General features: G+C 36.2%; 1 protein-coding gene across 3 annotated transcripts in view; it reads right to left on the minus strand.

Moving 5' to 3' along the window:
* Window positions 1–25,494, minus strand: part of IL1RAP (interleukin 1 receptor accessory protein) — a 121,427-nt gene that overhangs the window by 26,151 nt on the left and 69,782 nt on the right. For all 3 annotated transcript variants that reach the window (XM_032482139.1, XM_006188867.3, XM_014562725.2), the window contains 4 exons: window positions 17,106–17,391; window positions 14,404–14,590; window positions 2,240–2,405; window positions 87–158 (listed from right to left, as the gene is read on the minus strand). In XM_032482139.1, the coding sequence (XP_032338030.1) occupies window positions 87–158; window positions 2,240–2,405; window positions 14,404–14,590; window positions 17,106–17,391 (711 nt within the window). The remainder of the gene's footprint in view (window positions 1–86; window positions 159–2,239; window positions 2,406–14,403; window positions 14,591–17,105; window positions 17,392–25,494) is intronic.

Here is a 25,494-nt window from a genome sequence, read left to right on the forward strand (position 1 = left end):
CTCTATTCTCTTGCATTAGTTAGTGACACTTCATTCCTTGTAATTAAGAGAATCTAACTGATATTCAGAGGCACAGCTGTAATTACCAGGTTCTTTCTCGTAGACCACAAAATCATTGGGTGAATAGATCTGGGGAGGCAATGCATCTTTTGGAGAGCCTGTGATAGAGAGGAAAGAACAAAGGAAGATGACGTCAAATCACGTAAACTTTATTTCGCAGACAAATTCAGAACGCAGTCAAAAATCTGCTCTTCTTTGACGCATTACCCAACCTCCTGGCACAGTTTGTTAATTCTTGAGGGGGCCCAAAGTTCAATATGTAGTCAATTACAACACCTCTTTCATTTAAAACAAACAAGCGAAGAAACAAATATATCTAGTATCCTTGCTGTTTAAGGATAGAACGTTTATCCAAACTGGTTTTGCTTTCCAAAGCTTACATGAGACAGACTTCTTTCTCATTCTGTGTAATAATTTACTCAGTTGTTTCTTTTCTACACAGTTCTCCTCAACATGCCCAGAGTGTCTAGTATGGCACCTGGTTAAATAAGTAAGCATTAAATTAATGAACAAGTAAATGGAAAATTCAAAATCACAATTGTGAGGTCAGCACCTAAGTCTACCTGGTGGCCAGTTATCAGCTGAATGTTCATTCATAGCATTGCTGCTTTTTATAACATTCTATATTCCTAAACTGAAAGAAAGATGCCCCTGAAGGAGCTTCATGTGCAGTGTTTAAGAGCACAAGTTTCAAAGATTTAATGGCGGGGGCTCTAATCTTGACTTGGCCATATACCAACCATTTGACTCTGTTTTTTTTAACTTAATCTTTGAAAAGCTCATTTTCCTCAACTTTAAAATGAGAGTAATTACACTCACCTCACAGGTTCATTATGTGGATTAAATTAAGTAATGCACATTAAGTAATGCATATTAAAGCATCCTACTGGTATATAATAAGTACTCAATACTTCACAGTTTTAAAAGCAAACTTGTATTGCTTGAAAGTTGGATGAGAAATACATCCCTCACATCTGTGTCTATCAACTTCTAGATCTATAAATCAAGATGACCATGCGTGTCTGTTCCCAACTTTCCAAAAATGAATGCATTAAAGTGTGTGTGTGTGTATATATATATATATATATATATATATATATATATGAAAAATTTTCCAAGAGGAATACATGTTTAGATTATTCATTTGATTTTTAAAATCCTTTCATGTTAGATTCTAATTTAGTCTGATTTTTCTTCTGAATTAGTCCCCAACTCAGCATTATTCCAAAAGTAAGTAGAGAAAGAGAGGCAGTGATTACAAAATTATATGATTTAAATTTTACTTGCACTATATTGAACCCTTTAAAAAAATTATGCTGAATCTGGTTTCAGACCAGTATAAAAAGCTCTAAGCAAAGAGTCAGAAACCTGGAACTTAGAATCACTCCTTCTACTAACTCAGGGAGCTTCTCTAAATAGATTATTTTCTGTTGCTGGAACTTAATGCTTCCATCTACTAAGATAGGGTATGAAAATAATCTCACTCTGATATGCTATCATTTTTAATACAGTGGGCACAGCGGTATTTAGGGATCTCCTCTGAATGCCACCTAGGGCAATGGCTCTCTTGATTTCTAGGTTTGATAGGAGTCTATTGACTCTGCCTAGACGCCGTCCTTTCCACTTCTCTAGTTTCTCACTCCCAAAACAAAGCACTGGTTGAACAGTGCCAGCAAACAGTTTCAGCATTAGCTATAAGTATTCCAATATATACAAAGACACAGCTTACTTAATTCAAGTAAAATGCTTTGACAGTAATATTAATGACTATTCATTGAGTTTCTACTGCTTGCCAGGAACTGAATTAGCATAATATGTATATTATTTCTAATACTCTCAACTGTATTAAATGCTAGGTAGTCGTAGTCCCAGAGTACAGATAAATACTAATAGTACTAATAAATGGCAGTGGTATAATTTGAACACAGATATGTCTGGCACTCTTTTTCACTCCCCGAGCTGCCTTTATTCATTCACATATTCATGCAGTAGAACTATAGGTACTGAATGCCTACTATGTAGGTAGAATTGCTGAAGCTCTGCAAATAGTGCAGTGAACATAAAAGATTAAGTTGCTTTTCTTTTAGAATTTACACACTTAATTGTAATACACTATTAAGAGCTTAAAACAAAATTATTGCATTCTTTGTTGTGTGCACTTAATGTAAACCATGCTTACCTACCACCTTTACAGTCTGAGTCCTGGTGAGATGGAAGGTACGTCCATTTTCTGGATATGTAACAACACATGTATAATTTCCATTATTTGAAACCAAGGCTATGAGAAAACTCAAGTTCATGCCATCAGGAATTACATTATTAAAGTTGTGTACTTTATGACAACCCTAAGAAGTAAAGGAAAAAAATGTTTATCGTTTACATACATGCATAGACAATATACAAACACATATATACTCACAGACATCCAAGTTTGCACAGAACATACAAATATCTAAGCCAGCTGTACTTTTTACAAAACTATTTTGGTCAAGTATTTGATGATGTTCCTCCAGAGAATTAATGCAATAAACTTCATTATCTTTTCTGCAAGATGAAAATGAAAATTCTGAACTGAAATATGAATTCAAAACCACAAGGTTCCTGTCTCAAGTCCTAGTTTTCGAATTCTGAGATTTCCATGCTAATAGAAAAGCAAGGCTAAAATTTTGAAAAATGATTAAAGTCACTTAAGCAAATGCATGCTCTGCTATTTAAAAAGCAATTATTTTTCATTTTCCCACATTTCTTCACTGATTATGTTAATTCAGGAATACAGTCACTTTGATAAACTAGGCCCTGTTTTAGATGTCTGTTTTGATACTCTTTTTTTAATTCTTTTTTTGGGGGGTTGTGTGAGGGGAGACAATTAGGTGTATTCATTTACTTATTTATTTTAATAGAAGTACCAGGGATTCAACCCAGGACCTCATGCTTGCTAGGCATGCACTCTACCACTGAGCTCTACCCTCCCCCTTGAATTTGGCATTCTTGACCACTCTGCTGAATCACTATATCAGTTATTTCCAAACATTTTTTGTGTTTTTTTGCCTACTTTTCTTATTTTTTATAATTGAATAGTACAGACCCTGGAATTTAAAAATAAAAGATATTTTGAGTTTTACCGAAAGTTAAAAGAGTTAAAAAAAAAAGAGTTTATTTCTTCTCCAGCTCATATTTTCATATAACTCTGTTGATTTTCAAAATTTTGACGTTGAAATATTTCATTCAACACAACTAGAATCCTGTTTCTGATCTCTCCTCCCCTAATTGGCTATATTTTCTTTTAAATAAAAAAAAAGCAATATATCATATGTGACAAAAATATGTGCTGAACATTTACTTTTGTGTTTTTCTTTTAAAAATCAATACTATCTGTCAAAAAGAATTGGCTTATCTCTAAAGTCCTTTAGATCTTAAAATTCTGGGAGTCTATTACCAGCTTGTACTTTCAATTTCCTGTGTTCATATATTTAACTTTAATTCTTGTACACTCAAGGTTGTCTTTCTTCAATTCCTGGAGCATGTGTTTTGAAATATGACAGTTACACTAAGTGGAACATTTTGTAATTCTTCGTCACAGGAAATATGCCTTTTAAGAGTAGCACTAAACTTCTGATTCATGGAGACGATCATCAAGAGGAAGCCGATATATACTCAGTTAACTTATTTTTCTGAATACGGTTTATCCTGTTTTGATAAGCAGTGCTTCTAGACACTAGTCAAATCAGCAAAATATTCTAATACTCTCAGGTTATCACAAAGTATAAGGCCACAAAACCCTGTACTCTTATAATAAATTTATGTCAGATTTGGTTTAAATTGAGTTTAGATTATCTGTAGAACTCTTTTTGATTGTTCTGGCACCTTCCTTTTAAACAGTTCAAAGCTATTTTTTCCTCTCACTTCTTAGCTTAGCTTTCATAAGTCCCTGTGAAGCGGACAAATCGGATTAAATATGCTTTTACAGGTGAAAAAAATGAGATAGATCAAGAGATCTTCTAAATAATACAGCGCAGAGCTAAAACAGTTTTTTTTAGACGGCCGAGTAAAGGTCTTTCATTAGTTTTTTAATGAAGAATGAACACCAATCTTCAGTCATCAGTTGAGGCTGAAAAAATTATACTGAGACATGCACTTACAGTCTTACATTACTCCACTATCTCATCCAATCCATATTCCAAATTTAACAAGTTTGGAATGCTCTTATGCACGTTTTGTAGATGAAAATACAAAGCCCTAGAAAGGTTAACTAATTGCCAGTGTCACAGAGTGCGGCAGTGTCAGAGCTGGAATTGGAATGGAGACCTACGTGTTTTGAGACCCTTGCTCCTACTCTCACCTGACACTGTCTTCCCACACTATGCTGTGGTTCTGCACATCTGCCCCACTAGGGGGCCAGCCCCAGTGTTAATAGCGTGATACGGCTCTATCACTTCCATGAGGCTGATTCCTACAATTAGCGGTAAACTGGAAGAGCATAATTTTCAGAATAGGAAGTAAGCTGTTAGTACTAAACTTGTCAATTTCTTAAGAAAAGGCTAAAAAATCTATTTGACTCACCAAGTGCCACTATGTAAAAACTATTTAAAACACATTGTTTTAGAAGTCATAGTATATGCTAAAAATATAAAGAAACCCTTTTGACTCAAAGTCTTCTCATTCATTCATTCATTCATTCACTCTTGAGTACTGATCGATAAACTACATGCCAGGCACTGTTTCATGTTCTGAGAATACAGCATTGAACAGAACAAAAGGTCAGCCCTCATGGACTTACCATTAAGAGAGAAATGGAATCTGACATATCTAAATAGCAAGGAAGATGACACCAAACAGGTATGTGTTGGCTTCTTGCTAATTTCTCCCTTTCTCTTCATTTTATTCCAAACCCATGGGGATAAACTTGAAATTTGAGCTGGATGTGATTAAGACTCTCATTGGGCCTGTATGTCAGTGGTGTAAGTCAAGTTTCTCTGGGATTTTTCTCTCCTTTCCATAAGGTAAGATAAAACTGTAGGTCTGGAACAGGTTTTTCTTGGAATTTATTGGTCTAGACAAATATTTCAAATTAAGGACTATTCCATTAAAAAGTAATGAAAAAGCTTGGGGTCAAATTTACTACTCAGAAAAAAACTGATCATTCAAAATTGTTAAATTAACTAGTTTAACCAAAAAAAAAAAAAACAAAAAGAAAAAGAAAATTAAAAAAAATTCAAAGCTATTAGAACTATAGCATGCTATAAAAGCAAATAAAGAAAATATTTTATGTTCTAAGTGTACATGTGTGGTGAGGGTAGTCTCAGGGCGTTGTTGAACTATTAACTTCAGCCTTCAGTTTGATGAGCTTTATTTCTTACAAGTTGCTGCCTCTCTATACCCTTCATGCATCTGAGACACTCAAAATATTTTTAAACATAATAAACTCTTCCTGAAAATAAACCCTGCAAATTTGATGATGATTTCAAAATTATTCATTTGGAATTCAGGAAAAAAAGGTATGAACAAAGATCTAGATACCCGAAGAATTTTAAAAATAACACATGTTTCCAAATACAAGAGATGGGTTAACAGTAAGTGGATTCCACTATGAAGCAAACACTATCTGACTAGAAGACGAGTCATTCATTTAGTTGACCCATCAGTTCCTCATTCTGAATTCAAAAGAGAGAAGTTAAACAGGGGAGCAATTTTTCAACCACATAACGGTAGCCATGGCAACCTACCACAGCACATAGGTAAAGAACAGCACAAGAAATGACTCTGAGATCTGAGAGGAAATAAATCACGTGGTGACATGTGGGATGTGGGTGAGGGGGATGTCATGACTAAATAAGAACAAATGTTTCCATTCAACAAACCTACAGTTTTTAAAAAACTGTGTTAAGGCACAAAAATGGAAAAGATACAGTTCCTAACCTATAGGTACGTAGTCTAGTGGAGGATTACAGTGAATACTAATGAAAGGCATATTGGGGTGGGGAAGTGGGGGAAGAAGAGCAAACAGAAAACGTTTAGAAAATCTTCATGGACCAAGAGTTGAACTGGATCTTAAAGGATAAGTAGAGTATTAACAGCCATTCAGGAGGAGGAAAGACATGGAGAGAGACACTCCAGGGACAGAAAAAAGTGTAAACAACTTCCCTGCACTTTTATAGCATTTTGCGCTCCATGCTAGTACTTAACTAACTTAAATGATCTCTTGCCATGTTTATCTCTTCCTCTAGAAAATTTACTTCGATGGGGGAAATCGGAGGTGGATGAGTACTGCTGCATGGCCAACAACTTGTCCAATACTGGGCACATAGTAAATGCTCAATACATTGGTGTTGCATGATCAAAAATATGAATGACAGGAGCAAAGACACAAACACACGGAACTGCAAGCTCATGCAATATGCGAATACTAATAAGAAGGTGAGTACATGGAACTATAGCACATGAGATGGGTGAGTTGTAAGATGGGTGGGGAAAGAGGGAGTAAAGAGTTTAACTGAAATATGAGGTTAGAACAATTAGAAATATCTATTGACATTTTTGCTTCCAAAATTAAATTGTTATAAAATACCCCACACTTGTTCACAAAGACTCACAAGACTTCTACATACCAGCTACTTTCAATGAGCAGAAGTACATCATCTATTGTTTATACATTAATAGTTACAAAATTCCTCCTATGTGTCAGGCATTGTGTTAGAAGCTGGACATACAGTGTCCAGTAAAAACAGAAACGGTCCTTATTTCCACAGAATTATCTAGTCCACTCTAATTTATTCAATTATTTAATCAATTCCTGAACACAAAGTTTATTGGCTCAGTTTCATGATATATGCTTGATACTCAAAGGAAAACAAAAGAGAGAGGTCACTATTTAGTACAAAAGAGAGAAATGCAATCACTATGGTAACAGAGTTGAGGTATAAGTTAATAGAGTGGGTGATTCATTCAGCCTAATTGAACCACAAGGCTTCAGAGATATTTGAACTGACTTTGAGTTAAAAAGATGAATCCTGGGTCCTCAGAAGCCCTGAAACTATATGTGAAATGCTGTGTGTATGTAAGCATGTATGGAATTAAACATGTATAGTTTGGAAAGAAAATATGATATAAAACTTTGTTCACGCCAAAGGTTAAAAATCACTATATAGACACTGTGGAAAAACGAAAGAGATAAAGAACCTACCAAACTAAGCTGTCAGATCAAATTGAGAAAAAAGCACTTTAAAAATAAAGTCTATTCCATGGACCTTGGACTAGCTTCCCAACAATACGTGCTATGCTAACAAGAAGGCCAAGCCTGGCGCCTTTTCAGAAATGTGCTTTCCTCATGGCACTTTGTCAGAAAAAGCAAAGATTTTCCTATTTTCCGAAAGAGATTTATAAACAATATCTGACCAACTCTAATTAATTTCACACTAAAAATTAAAGGTGGAAGTAGCATACCAATTTTGATGATCACATTGAGGACAAGGACAACCAGCTTTTTTGCAAATTGATATCCAGAATGATACCTTTTTTGCGAAATAGCAGTTGAGAGCACTTCAGCAGCTGCTGTAAATGTAATATCCAAAACACTCAATAAATTGGTCCCTTGGATCCTTAGTAAAAAGGGGCAGACTGTCTTTATTTTTACAAGTATCTTTGGGGAAAAAAAATCAAATACCTCATTATAGTAATGAGAAAGAAATAATCCAGTTGTACGAAAGTTAAGATGGCTTGCCATATTTTAAAGCTCAGGTCTCTGAATAACTTTAATAATAATACTAAAAACAACAACAACACTATCATACTTAACTTATGTCATTACTAATCTGTAATCAGAAGTCTCTGTGAATAAACAGGCAGTCTTCAATTTATACACGCTGTGTTTCAGAAGTTCTTTTAGAAGCTGGCTATTTGAAATTCAGTAAATCACTTACAAAGCATGGTTTGCTTTTCAGGCTAGTTACAAAACCTGGCTTACTCAGCAAACATTTACTAAACATCAATTTAACTCACAGAATTGTTGAATTAGAGAACTGTGAATCCTGGGCTCTGAATGAAAAAAAAAAAAAAAAAAAAAAAGCCCTGCCATGAAGAAGAGAGGAGGAAAGAAGAGAAGATACACAGAGGAGGAAGGTTCATTCCTGCCCCATTTCTCTAAGATTCTGAAATAGAAACTTTAGATTTTCTGTTCCCTCCAAATCTCGGCTTTTCTGAGTTCCCTCTGATTTCCTACGAACTTCTCCTCATAGGTGTCCTTATGTCCCACAGTCCAGTCTAGAGCCCAATCTGTGTTCAAATATTACTTTGCCCTTTAAAGTGCCCTAAGAGGGGAGGGTATAGCTCAAATGATAGAGCGCTTGCCTAGCGTGCGTGAGGTCCTGGGTTCAATCTTCAGTACCTCCATTAAAATAAATAAATAAATAAATAAATGAATAGGCCTAATGACCTCCTCCTACAAAAAATACTAAAAATTAAAAAAAAATTTTTAATTAGCAAAGTGCCCTAAGCCCCAGAAGTAAAGACTGGACCATGTTCTATGTGCCATTTCTGGAGAGCAAAGGTTTTTGAGCCACACAGAACTAGCCTGAGACCCCAGATTCTCCTATTATCAGCCGGATTGTTTTGAGTAAATTATGTAAGACAATGTAAAAGTCTGGGCTCTTGATACAGATTGCATAGTGTTGAATCTTGTACAAATCAATGTCGCCTTGGACAAATCACTCAACCATTCTACACCTCGGTTTCCTTAACTATAAAATGGAGAAAACAGAGTCCACTTTGTGTTGAGATAATTAAGTAAATTTATTAAAACATTTGGAAGAATTCCTGTGCTCGGTAAATGTTAACTACTATTGTCTTACATCTCTCAACATCCGTTTCCTAATCTATAAAAGGATGCTAGCTACCTTGACTGATCATGGTATCACATATGATAGCATCTAAAGACCTTTAAAGTACCTAGCCCTATATACTGCGCTAGTGAAATGCAAAAGTCAGTTTCCTATTCCTTTTTTCAATTCATGAGTTTTCACCCTGCTGCCAGCAGGAAAGCAAATTTGCTGGAACTGATTAGTGTGTCCTTTAACTCTCATAGTTATTTGTATTAATGAAAGAGCCTGTTTCTACAGTGTCATAGTAGGAAGTTCAGCTGATAGCAACTGCAAGAGGACTACTGTAGGAGAGCAAAGATACCTCAGTGGACGGAGGAGTGACTGCAGAAGGTAGAAAGCAGAAAACAATAGCAGCATTGCTACACCGTGATAGGAGATCTCAGCTACCAACAACCCTGATTTTGTTCCCAAGACGGCAGCACTCCCAGGAGTAAAGGTGTCCATTAGGCAAATGTAGAGAAATAAAAAGCAGCATACCACATATCTATAGCAGTTTGTTTCATAATCAGAGAATAGAAGGGATGGCAGTTTATTGCTTGTCCTTTTTGGTCACCTGCACATCGTTGGGTATCTGCCGTGGTGATGGTTTCACTACCATGACCTTTTTTTCTCGTTCTTCTTTCTAGGCTTTCTGCTTTCATTCACCTCATGAACATTCTCTCCACATTTCAATCTTAGCCTCTTTCTCTTATCACTTTATTTTGGCCTTTTAAGGGCTTCACCTCTCACATGGATGCATTTAATTCTCTGTCTCTAGTTGATTTTTCTTCTAAGCTCTACGCTCCAGACCCATACACAAATAGCCACTAACTATTGGTCACTGCCACCTAGATGGCTCCCAGACAAATCTAACTCAATATGACACATGATCAAAATTCCTTACTTGCTCCCCAAACCTGCTCCTCCTCTGCTATTTCATACCTTGGTTAATACGACTGACATCAGACCAATCAGGAAACCAGAAATCTGGGAATCACAGAGATACATATGGGATAACTTTACCCGCACAAAATAGTCAACCTCGTGGAGTGCATGCATATAAATCTGTTTCTTTTCTTAAAACCAACAGTACCTTCTCTTTGACACTTTTGTAGAATTTCTAATCCTACTATTTGATAAGAATAGGAATTCTTATTTATAAACTTTTTGAATTAAACTGTGAGATTCTTTGGGATTAGGCTGAATAGGGCATGTATCTAATTCATTACTGTCTTCCCCCAAACCTCTGACATATTGCACTGAATACAGTGGATCTTAAACAAGTATGTATTGAATATACACATAAACAAATGACTATAAAACAATAAATGAAGTGAAAAGTGGCATTGAAACAGGCATAGATAAATAGCTATGGGAGTATATGGGGGAAAATTAATTTTCTGCTGGAGAGAACAGGGACCATTTTATGAAGCTGTAGAATTTGATCTGTTCTAAAGAAGGAAAAGAGGATGTTCCAGGCAGAGGGCATGCATGAGAAAAAAAGAAGAGAAATGATAGAATTTATATAAAAATAAAATGACCACAGAATATTCAAAATATAGAAAATGTAAATAGGATTTAATTAGGAATGAGAGACTTCTTTGCAGATATATAGATGGACACTTTTTTTAACCTGGAAGATATATTACATTTATTGGTGTAAAATTGTTAAAATAATTATTTTAATCCCTTTTATGCATTTTACTATGGAAAATTACAATCATAGAATATACGGTGAGCCCTGTATCCATATCTAGCCTCAAAAGTACCAATTCAGGCTGTCTTATTTCATCTATACCCACTCACTGCATCCCACTATTATTTCAAAGCAAATTACAGACATTATACAATTTTATTTATAACTATTTCTGTGTTCTCTAAATGTCAAGACCCCTTCTGCAAGCTAACTACATTGCCATTTTCATAATTTAAAATTCATCAATGTCCTCAATATTGTCTTGCTCCTATTTCCATGCCTTTCTCATAATTGGTTTTATAGTTTGTTTGAATAAAGCATGATCCAATTAAGGTCCATACACTGAAATTGGATGTTACGTATCTTAAATCAGTCTCCCCCAGCTCCCTTTCTTTTCTTATGTCCTTTCTTCTTAATCATTTCATTGTAGAATAAAGTACACATGAAAAACACTGAAAACATATTTATGAGCTAATAAATTAGTATAAAGCAAATACCTTTGTAACCACCACTCAGGTCTAGGAATAAAACATTCCCAGTCACCCTTGAAAGCCTTCCACATGCCCCATGTCAATCACACCTTCTTTACTACACACCAAAGTGGAAACTATCTACACTTTCATAGTAAAATCACTTTCTTGTTTTCATTTACAATTGTGCTCATATGTGCATCCTTAGATACTACAGTTTCACCCACTATAGTGTTTTCAGTGTGTTTTATGTTCCTTTTTATCTATATATTCCCACTCTATATCTTTCTTTTTCTTACAATCTATCTGTTGAATAACTCAAGACATTCGGCCAATAGAGTTTCTCACTTGCTGACTGCAAACTCATGGTGCAGGTCTATACATTCCTCTGTTTTCCATATTTCCTGCAAAATGACTGCAGGATCCAAAGGTTTTATCAGACTCAGATTTCCTCCATTTGGCAAAATTATAGGCAATATGTCTTTTTTGATCAGAAGGAATATGTCTGGCTGTTTCCCTTCTTATGACGTTAGCAGTCATTGATGAATAGTGCCTACATTTAGTAATGCATTGGGTTTGCAAAGTGATTATATACCTTTATAAAAACACACTTCCTTGAACAATTTGATTAATGTACATTTCTCACAGAAAAGGTAGAATAAAAACTTGATTCCCCCCCTTTATTAGCCAGTTTTCAAGATAACATATTTATTTTCTATCATCATCCAAATATGGCCAATTAAATATTTTGAAATATCATTATGAACTTATGGATTTAAACTCAATTCATGAGATTTGACCTACTGCAATTAATGTCCTTACTAAAGCTCAAATTGTTCCATCTTTGGCCAACAGAAAACTCTTAAAGTTGGCTACTAAGTCAGTCCATTAATGACTTAAATAGATAGATACTCAAACTTTCAACTAGAATTATGGAACTGTCTATCTGTTCCTTTAATTTTGTCAACTTTTCCTTCATGTATTTTGAAACACTGTTACTAAGTATATATACTTTTAATCATTTTATGCCTTCTTAATGAATTGACCCTATTGTTATTCTGAAAAGTCCTTTCTATCTCTGATAATATTAATCATCCTGAGAGTCTACTTTATCTGATATTGGTAGATCCATTCTAACCTTTTTATTTTTATTCATCATTTTTCTTTTTTGAGTTTTTTAAAATTATAGTCAATTTACAATGTTTTATTAATTTCTGGTGTACAGCATAGTGTATATATATGTGTGTGTGTATATATGTGTGTGTATATATATATATATGGTATTGAATATAGTTTCCTGTGCTATACAGTATGGCCCTGTTGTTTATCTATTTTATATATAGTAGTAACTACAAATCCCGAACTCCCAATTTATCACTCTCCATCTCCTTTCCCTCCAGTAACCATAAGTTTGTTTTCTATATCTATGAGTCTGTCTCTGTTTTGTAAGTAAGTTCATTTGTGTTTTTTTTTTTTTCTAGATTCCACATATAAGTGATATCATACGGTATTTTTCTTTCTCTTTTTGGTTTACTTCACTTAGCATGACAATCTCCGGGCCCATCCATGTTGCTGCAAATGGCATTATTTTATTCTTTTTTTACAGCTGAGAAGTAGTCCATTGTGTGTGTGTCTAATATATATATCTATCTAGACATATATATCTATATATCTCACAACTTCTTTATCCAGTCATCTTTTAATGGACATTTAGGTTGCTTCCATGTCTTGGCTATTATTGTAAATAGTGCTGCTATGAACATTGGAGTGCATGTATCTTTTCAAATTAGAGTTTCCTGTGGATATGTGGTCAGGAGTGGGATTGCTGGATCATATGGTAAGTCTATTTTCAGCTTTTTGAAGAATTTCCATACTGTTTTCCACAGTGGCTGCATCAATTTACATTCCCAACAACAGTGTGGGAAGGTTCCCTTTTCTCCACACCCTCTCCAGCATTTACCATGTGTGGACTTTTGAATGATGGCCATTCTGACTGGTGTGATGTGATACCTCACTGTGGTTTTGGTTTATTTTTGATTAAATTTTTTTCTTCCTTCCACCTTCTTTTAATCTTAAAGTATTATTTATTGGGTTCATTTGCTGTTATGTTACTCTTAGTTTAACTTTATTTCTGAAAAACAATTTATTATCTTTTAATTTTTTACCAAGTTGTGTAATTTCTGGACCTTTCTAATTCTTATTTTTTTGTTATTCTTCCTCATCTTGCATCACTTGGTAATGTCTTTGTTTCCATTTTTGAAATTGTAGGTTACAATGTGTCCTTCTGGCATGCTTTCATTTATTTTTTTCTACAGAAATGTTCTGCTTCTTATTCTCCTTTTTTCTTATAATTTTGAATAGGAATTTACCTTGATTTTTTTTTCTTTTTTTGGTTGCTCATTAGTATGTGAAACTAGTTTTTTCTGAGCTTTAGAAATTGGCAGGATTTTCTAACTCCACAGAGATCCTTCTTCAAAACTGTGGTCTTGAGATTTCCTGACTCTGGCTCCTCCATTTTTAGCCAATTCTCCTTCCTTCTCATATATTGTCCTGATCCTCTTTGCTTTGATTCCACTCCCAGTTGGTTCACCATACGTTCAGATGAGTACCTGCTGGCTTTTTGAGGTTCTGTTCTCAAGGCTACCAGATACCACATGATTTCCATCTGCTTCCTTCCCTATATATGCTGATTCTTTACAGGTCGTGTTGGTGATTTACCTCATTTGCTTTATTGAAAGTGATTCTTGTGGATAGCTTATCACTGAGTTTTGTTTTAAATGATGTCCAGGAGTTTTTGGCTTTGGCTCAGGCAGATATTTGAAGAGATTAAGAACAAGGCTGCTGCCACAAGTGCCAACCTTCCAACACTTTCATTTTGATTTCACTCTCCAAATTTCTTGGATGTGAAAGAGACCACAGATGAACCGTGCCCACAAATGAGGGTAAACATGAAAATACATACAAGTAATATAATATACTACTGACTAACCAAAGAGTTGAAATTTGCCAGATTAATTAGCAGCTCCTGACCTCACCCAGCAGTGAGTAGAAGTGGGCAGCATTTCTCAAACTGTATTTCATAAGAAGTTAACAGAAATCAGGTAGTTCTGGTAGTCCAGTGAATGTAATTTAAGACATGGTGAGCTGAGGCAAAGTGTCTTCACCACTTCCTTTAAAATGGTACAAAGTGAGAAAGATGCAATATATCTGTATACAGTGATTATGAAATAAATTAAAAGTATGATGAGAAAAATCTATTTCTACATTGAGTCAACAAATAATCATTGCTTTTTTAGAAAGGGTAAATGACTTCTAATTTGCTTACCATATACCAAGTGACAGTTGGTTTGACACTGGAGGGAAAAAATCCATCTACATTTGGACAAGTGATCTTCTGAACACCATATTCTAAATACAATCTTTGAACTGGGATTTTCATGGGAGAATTGAAGCAGCTATCTTTCTGAACAACTTCCAGAGGAAATGCAACTTTGCTGCAATATGTAGTGTTCCTGGAAAGAGAAACATGCAATGAATGGGAAGTCTCATTTGCATTTTTCATACAGTTAAACACATTAAAATGAGCGAAGTGAAGTACTGCTATGTTTTGAGACTTGATATCTCAAGTTTGTGTAACAAATGTGTTACGGAGATATTTCCTATACCAATTAACATCACAGAATAAAAACAGACACAATTAACTATGATCGATATACTAAAATGTGTACATTTTTAGACATGTTCCTAAACATATATATGTGATATGTATGTGAGTGTGTGTGTGTGTATAATGTTTTAAGGGTGAAATTACATATATATATATTTATATACAAATATATGTATTTAATTTTACCCTTAAAATATTCTCAATGATACTCAGTGCTGGAAAGGCAAAGGTGAGAATAGCATATTAACTCATGTCTGATAATGGTATAAATAACTTTTAGAAAACAAGTACGTCTCCAAAGCCTTTAAAAAAAGCCTTACTTTTGCCCTAGTAATCCTATTTCTGGAGATTTTTTTCCCAAACGGAGGAAAGGAAAAGTGAAAATAGAGAGAGCACGTGATCAGAAATGCCCATCCAGTGCTCTACTAGCAAGGAAAACGCTGGAATCAGTAGAAAAACCTATGTAAAGGACGATCATAAAGGAAATCATGGTACAATCACTCAAAGTTATTGTACACATCTATTAAAAAAAAATCAAACAAGAAGGGGGAAAGAAAAACCTAACAAACACATAAAACATGTTAAGATGGCTAGGGAACTGTATTTATATTTGTAATGTTTGTAGACAATGACGTTTTATCTGCCTGGAAGGTTCTTCTCCCATCGCCCACCCCACCCTTCACACAGAGGTCTATGCCATTCTCTATGCACCCCCCACATCTAAATCAGGTCTCTCATTCTCAGCACCTTGGACAATTCCTTAATTGACTGTATCATAATTCAAACAAAGGTATGACCATGTGTGTTTTCTTTTTATTTCTTATATCTAGCGCAGTGTTCAAGCTTTCAGTAGGCACTGAATAAATATTTGTTAGATAAATGGAATGTATGTAAAACTGTGTCTATATATAGGAAAACAATAAAGGGAACATAGATAATAAAAGATCAGTAATTTTTTAGGGTGATGTGTGATTGGGTCATTCACTGTCCACTTTTTTGTGTGATTTCTATTTAAGACATATTACATAATTAATAACTCATGAATTAAGATTAAATACAATGGAAGGTTTGGGGAATGCATTCCTCTCCCCAAGATGGGAGGGGAGGATGATTAAAAATGTCTCATGACAGTGGTAATAAGATGGAAAGAGTGGGAGGCATAATCTTTACCTACAAATAACAAAAGGTCTACTTTTGAGGAAGTATTCTAAAGGTAGAAGTTACAGAAGGTACATTTCAGCTTAACAAAGTCATGATCAATGGTTAGACTGACTTTTCCAGCTCCCTAATCCAATAAAACTGATGTTCTCATAAGAAGGAGGAGATTAGGACACTGAAGAAGAGGGGAGATGAGATGAAGACATGGAGAGAAGGTGTCCATCTACAAACCAAGGAGAGGTAAATGAAACCAACCCTGCTGACACCTTGCTCTTTGAATTCTAGCCTCCAGGACTGTGACAAAACATATTAAACACATTTCCATTGTTTAAGCCACCCAATAGGTGGTATTTAGTGAAGGCAGTCCTAGTAAAGCCATTGAACTTATTAAATAGCAGGAAAAAAATCCATAAACCAGATGAGAGTTTAAAAAACAAGTTAAGTTTGGAAGCTAAAAAGGGACCTTGGGAAAAAAGTGGTCAAAGAATTAAGCTTTAAAATGGCTACTCTTCAGAGGAGCCTCAGTTTTTAAAAGATTTTTCTCAGAGCAAAAGCAACATTAATATTTTGCAAAAGAAATGTAGATACATTGTGAAGTGAAATGAAACATCTACATGAACTTTCAGGGAAAAAACATGGATCTGAAAGGACTTTTGCAGTAATGATGGGGGCTTTGGAGTATATTCTTAGATTCCCAGAGATCTGGTATTCATTTGCTCGTTAGAGGAATATTGGTGGAAAAGCTTGAAAAGCGCCATTCTAAGTACATTTGATGCCTCTCAAGTATTCTTTCCTCTCGGTGGCATCCTGAGCTTTTATTCTGTGCCTGGCACTTTAAAAGCTGCCAAGAATAACAGAAACGAATGGGTTCTGCCACCTGTCCTGCTCATTGTCTAGGTGAGGCTGAAACGTAGGCAGGTTCCAGTGTCAGAGAAAGGGTACAAATGAATGAGGCTCCACCTCTAAACAACCCTTATACACATCAGGTTTGGAAAGGAACCACCCTACAGAGAATGTTCTCAGAGGTACAACCATTTTCTCTGCATGTATCTTTCAGCCAAACTCAGCTAAGCCAACAAGGTGCATAACTCTTCCTAGATGCTTCCTTCCTGCCCTCCCCAGCTCCACAGCACATGCATTATCTGAATAAAGGCTCAGGAATGAAAAGGGAAAGACAAAGTCACCAGCAAGAGTCAGGCTACCTTAGCATGCAGGTGTAGTTGCCAGTGTCATTGAGGAGGGTGGGCCGGAACCAGAGCACATCCTTCTCCTTACTAATGCGGTTCTCAGGGAGGCGGAAGTTAATTGGCTCCTCAAGGTCCCGGTCCTGCCTCGTCCAATACCAGATCAGAGTAAGGCCCGCCGAGTGGGCTGTGCTGTAGTTGTACTTCAAGAAGTGTTCAAAGAGCGGGCACTTGATGCGAGCCGGCTCATCTTCAAACACTTGGATCTGCCTCATGGTATCTAGTCCCCAGTCATCGCAGCGTTCTGGAACAATCAGAAAGGAAGAAAAGGCAGTTGAGTCATCTCACCTCCAGAGAACACACCTTCTTCTCAAGATACCCCAGTCTTTTCCAGGACCCTCTTCTCTGGTCATGGTCATTAGCATCTCTCTCATAAATGCATGTAATAGGCAGCTGTGGTGTGAAGAGATGACTTCCCCTCATTCCTTTATCATCTTTGGACTATCTCTTGGGTAATAATATGATCTGATAGCTTGATCCTGCTGAATTCTAGAAGGTGTGCAGGAGAATCTCACCTGGAAAAGAAGCCACGTGCTTTCACTCCTCTGGGGACAAGGGAGGTTCTCAGGAGAAAATTACAACCGAAAAGACAACCCTCTAAGACTCCAAGTTCTCCCCTGGCCTCCTGATTTGGGGACTACATCTGCACTGCCAAATAGCAATAAAATATGAGCCACACAGTTCATTTTAGATGCCCTAGTTGCCACATTAAAGAAGTAAAAGAAGCAAGTGAAATTATTTTTTATAAAGTATTTTGGTAAACTTGAAATACCCAAAACATCACAAAATATTAATAAGCTATTTTATATTTACATTCTTTTTTGGGGGTAATAAGTCTTCAAAATTCAATATATTTTACCCTTACAGCACATCTCAATTTGGGCTAGTCATGCATGTCTATTGGTACTAGATTAGACAGCCCAAACTGACTAAAAATACCCAGGGAATCTGATTAGTAAATAAGAGACCACGTGGAGTAGAGCTGAGGCACTCCAGCTGGCAGCTGCCCGCTCCAGAAGCACAGCTGGCAGGCCTTTCCACAGCAGACCAAAGATGCAAGAGCAAGCCCAGCCTGCATCGACGGGGCCAAGTTTATGTCAGCAGAGCTGCCCAGGCAATCTATAGACTTACGAGCAAAAATACATGTGTAATAAATTAAATGAAGTGTGTGGTTGTTAGGCAACATTTTGGGGGCAGCGGATAACTGATAGAACAACTAAATTAGTGGCTGCTTTAGTTTTGATAAAAACTAAAGAATTTGAAGCTTTAGGACTTGCAAAAGGCTTGTAAGTGGGCAATAAATTCCTAAGTAAATAAATAGATCTCTGGGAAATTTAACAAACTGACTTTTCCAAGACTCAACAAATTACTATTAGTTATAATGGCTATGCTTTCATTTAGAAACATCTTTTAAAATCCAACACACAGAGAAAAGAACTGGAAAGATCAAAATGTTCACATTCATATAAATGGTAATAAAATATTTTTTATAAAACATCTATCTTTTAACACTCGTTAAATATATTTTCATTAAAACCACAACATTGCAGAATTGGCTCATTTAGTTTATAGGAAATTATAACCACCATTTTTCAGATAAATATATCAGATTAAGTATATGCATCCAATTTCACTCCTTTATGAAACTCCACTAAAACTAAAATAACTTTTCAGTACATAACCCCAAGTAATAGCAAGAACAGAGGACAAGAGCAACATCAAAATGGACAAGTGGTGACCAGCCTGGCCCATTTAAAATGAAAAATCCCAAGTGAGGAAGGGAAAGCTAGAGAACAAACCAATGTGTAATGCAGAAAGCAGAAAAGACCCAGGAGGAGAAACTATCACACTAAGATAAGTAATCACTTGTGCTGTACACCCAATATTTCTGGGTTTTCTTCCTAGGTATTTTGTAAGATTTTACTTTTATGCTTTTCTGAAAAAAGGAGATGCCACGTGACTCACTTTGGCTAATGCAATGTAGTGAGCATCACCTGTGGTGGGTGTTTTAAGGGCCAAAGCATCATGCTTCCTTTTCTTCTGCCCTGGCAAATACGAAAGCAGAGAGATTGAGACTCCTTTAGCTTGGTTCCCTTGATATGCAAGTCATAGAGCAGAGCTTTGCTATGTTAAGTCATAGAGAAATGAAATTTACTGGTTACAAATATGAATAATCCGTCCTATCTTGGCAAATGTAACCAGTTACCTTAAAAATGGGCACATGGGGAGAGTGGTAAATAAGGAGAATCGGATGATTCTCTTACGTCAAAAAGGGATGTCCTTTGTTCCAATCCTACTCTCCTAGCACTCGGTAACCTTTCCTGCTGAGTTCCAAGGATAGGGGCAGCCAGGCCCTCTAGGCAGGAGAGTGAGTGAATCTTCTGTAGGAAATACGACTACCTTAGGGAGAAAGATCGAACAGTCTTGGTCCCCGAGGTTCCTTGACAAATTGTGTAGGTACATCATCCAGCAGAAAAGCTCAAGGTTAACAAGCCTCACACTCACATTCAGAATTTTTAATCAGCTTCTTAATTACTTCTTCTTAAATATGAACAGATAGCCTTGGAGACATCTGAGAAAAATCTCTTTATTACTATAAAAGGTAACATCCAAAGAAACTTTGTAAAAGCAAATTTGAGAAAACCAAGATTATTCAAGAAAAAGAAATCTTAAGGAAAAAAATATCATTAACATCCTCAGAGAAATAAGGAAGCTTTTACATTTATGAAGCAAGAATGGGATGATATAACAAAGGAATATTCAGAGAAAAAGCTCATTAAAATTAAAAACATGGTTAAAGAATGGTTTATTTGGAATTTAAACTTGATAATTTCTTAAAAGTACAGTAAAAAGAAAAATAAACAGAAAATAAGCAAGGAAGTTAGAAGACCAGTCCAGGAGTCTCTACATCCCGGTAAGAAGAGTCACAGAAAATTTAAAAAAAATTAAAGAAAAAAAGAAGAAGAAAGAAAATTCCCAATTAAGTAATTCAAAGCAAAAACAAATTCCAGAACTGAAGTACCTAAATTAAAAGGACCTGTCAATTGCTCTGGCAGAGTTGATGAAAATAGACTTACACTACAAAAATACTTTTAAAACCTGTGGATGGAAAAAGAAAAGATTCTATAAACTAGCAGCAAGTAGGAAAAGGAAAAAAACAGTCACATACAAAAGAGTAGGAATCGGAGTAGCTTTGAAACTCTCAAAAATAAGACTGGAAACTGGAAGATAGTAAAGCAATACATCGACAGGAAAATTATTTCCAATCTTGAATATAATCCCAATGAAACAATTAAGTGTGACAGTAATTTTATCTCTTATATGCTCTTTATCAAGACGCTTCTGGGGGATTTATGTTAACAAAATGAGAGAAAGAGCAAGAAAGATGAAAACATGAGATCAAGGAATAAGGGATCCAATTAAAGAGAGAGGGGAACGGATTCCCAGAATACCAATGAAGGCGACCCTAGGATAGCAACTTTGCAGTAGGGCTTGGTGGCAAATCAGTGTAAGTAGAAAAAAGTAGAAATCCCCAATAAAGAAAAAAATTTATAATTGATTATCTATAACTGGATTGTAACTGGATGGTCTGATTAGATCAGCACTATGAAAAATTATGCTGAAAGGCGATTGAAAAGTATGAAAAAAAAACAGTTACCAAAAGATGTAATTTATTAAAGTGAGCATATGAAAGCAAGGCAATTAATAACTTCAAAAGATGAAAAGTGGAATAATCAAAGTTCATTAATATTTGAAGACATATTAATTAAATTATTATTGATTCAACCACATATTGCAGTAGTATTATGTAGAGAGGAATGAGTAAGGGAAGCAAAAGGGATAGCAGGTTCAGGGAGACAATCCTTATTTACTATATTTTAAAAAATGAAAAGATAATGCATAGGGTTGACTAAATGAAAAGTAACCATATACACAAATTGGTTATCAAACGATAGATGGGAAATGCTAGAAGAAATAAATACAATACTGAAAAATGATCTCTGAAGAAGAGAACTAGTGGGAATGAGGAAAATTAAGACAAAAAGGATACAATTATTTTGTTATGCCTTTTAATATACTGGCCTTAAAAACCTCTGTGTAAGATTTGCTTTGAAAATAATTAAAATATTAATTAGGGGAAAAAAAAGAAAGGAAGGGAGGATGGAAGGCAATATCCACCATGCAATATGATTGGCAAAGTCATTCTCAGTGTCAAATCATCTTAATTATGCCTACTTTCTGTGAGAAAAAGGTATTGATTTCATTTCTTTTCATTCCAAAAATTGTATTAATATGGATTGGCATGGCAGTCATTCACTTTTGAATTATAAAGTATAGTTTAAAAGAGAAAGAGGGAGACAGTCGGCAGCTGATGAAGTCTAGAATTGTACTACACTAAGTTTGTTGTCTGGATGAAATAGGATGCTACTGCCTTCTGTATTTCATAAAAAATACTCTTTATGCTGTTCCTAAAGGCATTTCTCTCAAGAGTTCAAGACTATTCAAACTTGGATGATTTTAGATGCAAGGTTATGAAATGAAAAATAGCATCCTTCCTGCAACCCCACTCTACAGTATATCCTAATTCAGATCACCCCAACTTGGGTCAGTAGACCGCAGTTCTGATATCATGGCTCATTCTCAACAGGAACACTGGTAAATTGGAGAGCATGAGGAAGCCCTTCTGGTGGGTAATGGTACTTGGATTAAAGGAGACTTTCTGACATCAATGATACAAATTGTCACTTTGGCCCTGGGAAGTCTTTATGGCCCTAAGTAATGATTAATAGTAGGATAGATGATAAGTGACAGGTGGATCTTCCTTTTGTAAACTAGGAGAATGCTAATTGTGAAAAAGGAGATGGAAAAAGCGTGCTAGTGTAACATCTCAACCACAAGCATGGACTTGGGCAGATCAATTTAGGAAGAAATAGGAAATGGAATTTTGGTAATCACTGGGGCAGACTGTGGCAGAGCCTGGCTAACTATTCATTAATCTTGTTTCCTTGATCCATAAGCAAACTACATATCCGTAGAAATTGAGTTGGGACCATACGATTTGGTTCTGACCAATGAACGTGGCCACAAATGCCTAATAACTTGAAACTCCCAGAACAATCTTTGGTGCTTTCTCTTTCCCTTCCATGGGGTCCTTGAAGGCCAGAAATTTTTGAAAAAAAAAAATTTTTTTGAAAAAAAAAAAAATTTTTGAAAATTTTGAAAAATTTTGAAAAAATCGCAAGATGGAAGGAGCTTGGATTCCTGTCGTTGGTCAGAGCAGAGCTTCTCAGGAAAGCCATCTCACTCCCGAGGAATTGTGATTGAGCAAAAAATAACCTCTACTGTGTTAAGCCACTGAGATTTGGGGAACATATTTATTATAGCAACCAGTATTGACTAACAAAAAAGGGCAGACTTATCCGTTCATAACATAACTTAATAAATCAAGAGCAGACAGAGTTAGTTTTAAAATAGCACTTGTTAAAGGCCCTTACATACTAAAATTTAAATACAGATCAATCACCAAGATTTTTGACTGATTCCATAGACTTAATATCTTTTAACATCAACCAAATTAGACGCAATACAGTGTCAAGGGGAAAAGACATCATTATACCTGCTATGTATCTCCCTTGAAAAATATTTCATAGGCCAAATGTATATAAAGAATCAGACTCTTTTATAATAGGGATCAAATACACACATATTAGAATTCATAAACATTAGCAAAAATGATACTGAGTTTTTTCTTTGCAGTATTTGCCCATTTGAAATTAGTGCTGTGGGTTTTTTGAGTTTCTCGAGCCAGCCACCTGAGGGCATTTTGTCAGAGCTTTTTAAATTATTCAATGAACAAATAAAAATAAAATCTATGGCAACGGGCTGGAGTGTCATGTAATACCAAATTAATTATATGACTCACTGCAGGCACCAGCCGAAGAAAAGACTAGGGGAAAGGCTGGTATGCAAATAGATTGTCTCTAATAACAGCAAAGGGAATTTAGTGAATTATTGGCATGGTGAATTACTTTTTTGTTTAAAATGTCCCTTCTTATCCAGTTTACTCCATAGTGGAAGTCTTCTCTACATCGGGAACATGGGGAAACCACAAAGTCATCATTCCCCTCCGCCAAAGGATTTCTTAAGGCTGCTGTTGGTGGCACAGAGGACTAATGGAAATGCGCAAAGCCGCCACAAAGCCAAGTCACTGGAAAACCCAACCCACGCTCCCGACAGCAATTAGCATTTATATAGCAGGGTATACATTTTAACTAATTAACCTCACAACACCCTCGTGGGCTTTCATGCCCATTCCCACATTACATGCCAGGAAACCAAGACAGAGAGATTAATTGACTTACTTTTGCCTGAGTGGTAACACAAGTAAAAGCTGCCTGAACGTGGATCTGGGAGGCTTGTCCCAAAGCTATGTTCCCATATTCAAAGCAAGACATTTCTCACAGGAAAGCTACTCATATATTTGTATTTATTAAATATTTACGGAAAACCTGCTGCGAGCAAGGCACTGTGCTGGGTGCTATGGTAGAGAAACATGTAGATATAAGAACTCAAGTTCAGCTATAGTGGCGAAAAAAAGAGGAGAAGTTTTAAATATTAGAAGACTTAAGGTGGAATTAGCTTTTATATGTAATTATTTTCCCTGTGCCACTTGCTTGCCAGATGACGCTGGGCAAAATGCTTCCCCCCTCAAATTCAGATTCTCCGTGTGTAGGACGCCCATCTTGCAGTGCTGCATGGGAATCAAAGGGCCAGACGTATGAAAGTAGCTCGTGCATAACTGGCTGGAGCCGCACGATAAACCTGAATGAGTCCTTGTCCGCCAAGAAGTTAACAATCTTAGAAAACAAAGACATAGACACAAAATTAATTAAAGAAAAATACTTGGTAGAATGAATGAACCAACTTAAAACAGGCTTCCCTGCCTACACTACAGTCGTATTAGCATACTATAATATAGTATAGCATAGTCTATGTAGAGTGTGGGTGGAGGTGGTAGTCCTGAGATTGGATTGAGATAAGAACCAGGACCTTTTAATACCCCACCCTGGAACCCAGTGTGGACAAAGCCACTTTAAAAACTCCCATCAACATGATCTAGTGTTCCTATCTAAGCGTGAGGGCAAGGACTAAGTCTACTGGAAGGGCTGGTTTTACAACCATTCTGGTCGTTTTGATTAACTTTGTTTTTCTAGCCATATATATGGTACTCCTCAGGAAACATTAGCCTGGGATTATGATCTGGAGAAAATCCAAGGTGTGAGCAAACTGGTGAGGCTGGGTAGCAACACTGAGTAGCATGAAGACAAAAATCAACAAAGTAAGTGTGGGCCAGTTTATGAAGCAAGATAAGAGTGTCCAACACAGAAACATTAGCAGGGGTCCTAATAGAGAAGGCATGTGGCACAGACCACAGGGCATCAGAGCTGGGGATATCAGACATGATTCAAAGGCAGGCTTTGACACCTATTAGCTTTATTAATTCGTTTAAAACCTATATACTGAGCACCCTATCATGTGCCAAGTACTAAAGCAGGTGCTCAGGGTGCATGCGTGAATGAAACAAAGGTCTTACGGAGCTCACCTTCTAACGCAGGGATGAACATGCTAAATAAGAAAAGTATAGAGTACATTGTAAAGTGATAAGCCAATGGATCAAAGAAAAGCATTGAACGTGGTAAAAGGGATCAGGAATGAGGAGGTGGGGGAAGTCAGGAGTGTGTAATGTTAAAGAAGATACTCAGGGAAAGTCCCTCAACCATTATAAACCTCAGTTTCCACATTCAAGAATAAAGATTATAATAGGACAGAGTAGCTGTGAGAACAGGATGAGCCTAGGATATAAAGTATCATAGAAACTATGAAGTTCTAGGCACGTACCATTTACAGTTAATCTGCGTGACCTTTGGAAAATGATTTCCTCTCTCTCCAGGTCTACGGCAGAGACTGTTAAACATGTCCCATTTTCCATGTCCCCACACTCTTCTTCTTCTAGGCAGCGTGGGAATTTTCAGTTGGGCACATAACCATTCAGAATAAAGGCTGTATTTCCCAGCTTCCCTTTCACCTGGACACAATCAGGTGGCTAAGATCTGGTCAATGGAATATGTTTGAAATCCTCACATGGTAGATTGCAGAAACTTTCCTTGAGAAATACTGGCATACCCCTCTATTTCCTGTGATCTTGCTAGCACCCCATTTCTTCCACCTTGCTGCTGGGAACATGCCTGACAGCTGGAGCTACCTTATGGACCATGAGAATGAAGCCACACCCTAAAGATGGTGGAAAGGGAAAGGGAAAGGCCAGGGGACCTTGAATGAGGTATGG

This window comes from Camelus ferus, chromosome 1 (assembly GCF_009834535.1).
Source record: "Camelus ferus isolate YT-003-E chromosome 1, BCGSAC_Cfer_1.0, whole genome shotgun sequence".
In the NCBI taxonomy this organism is placed as follows: domain Eukaryota; kingdom Metazoa; phylum Chordata; class Mammalia; order Artiodactyla; family Camelidae; genus Camelus; species Camelus ferus.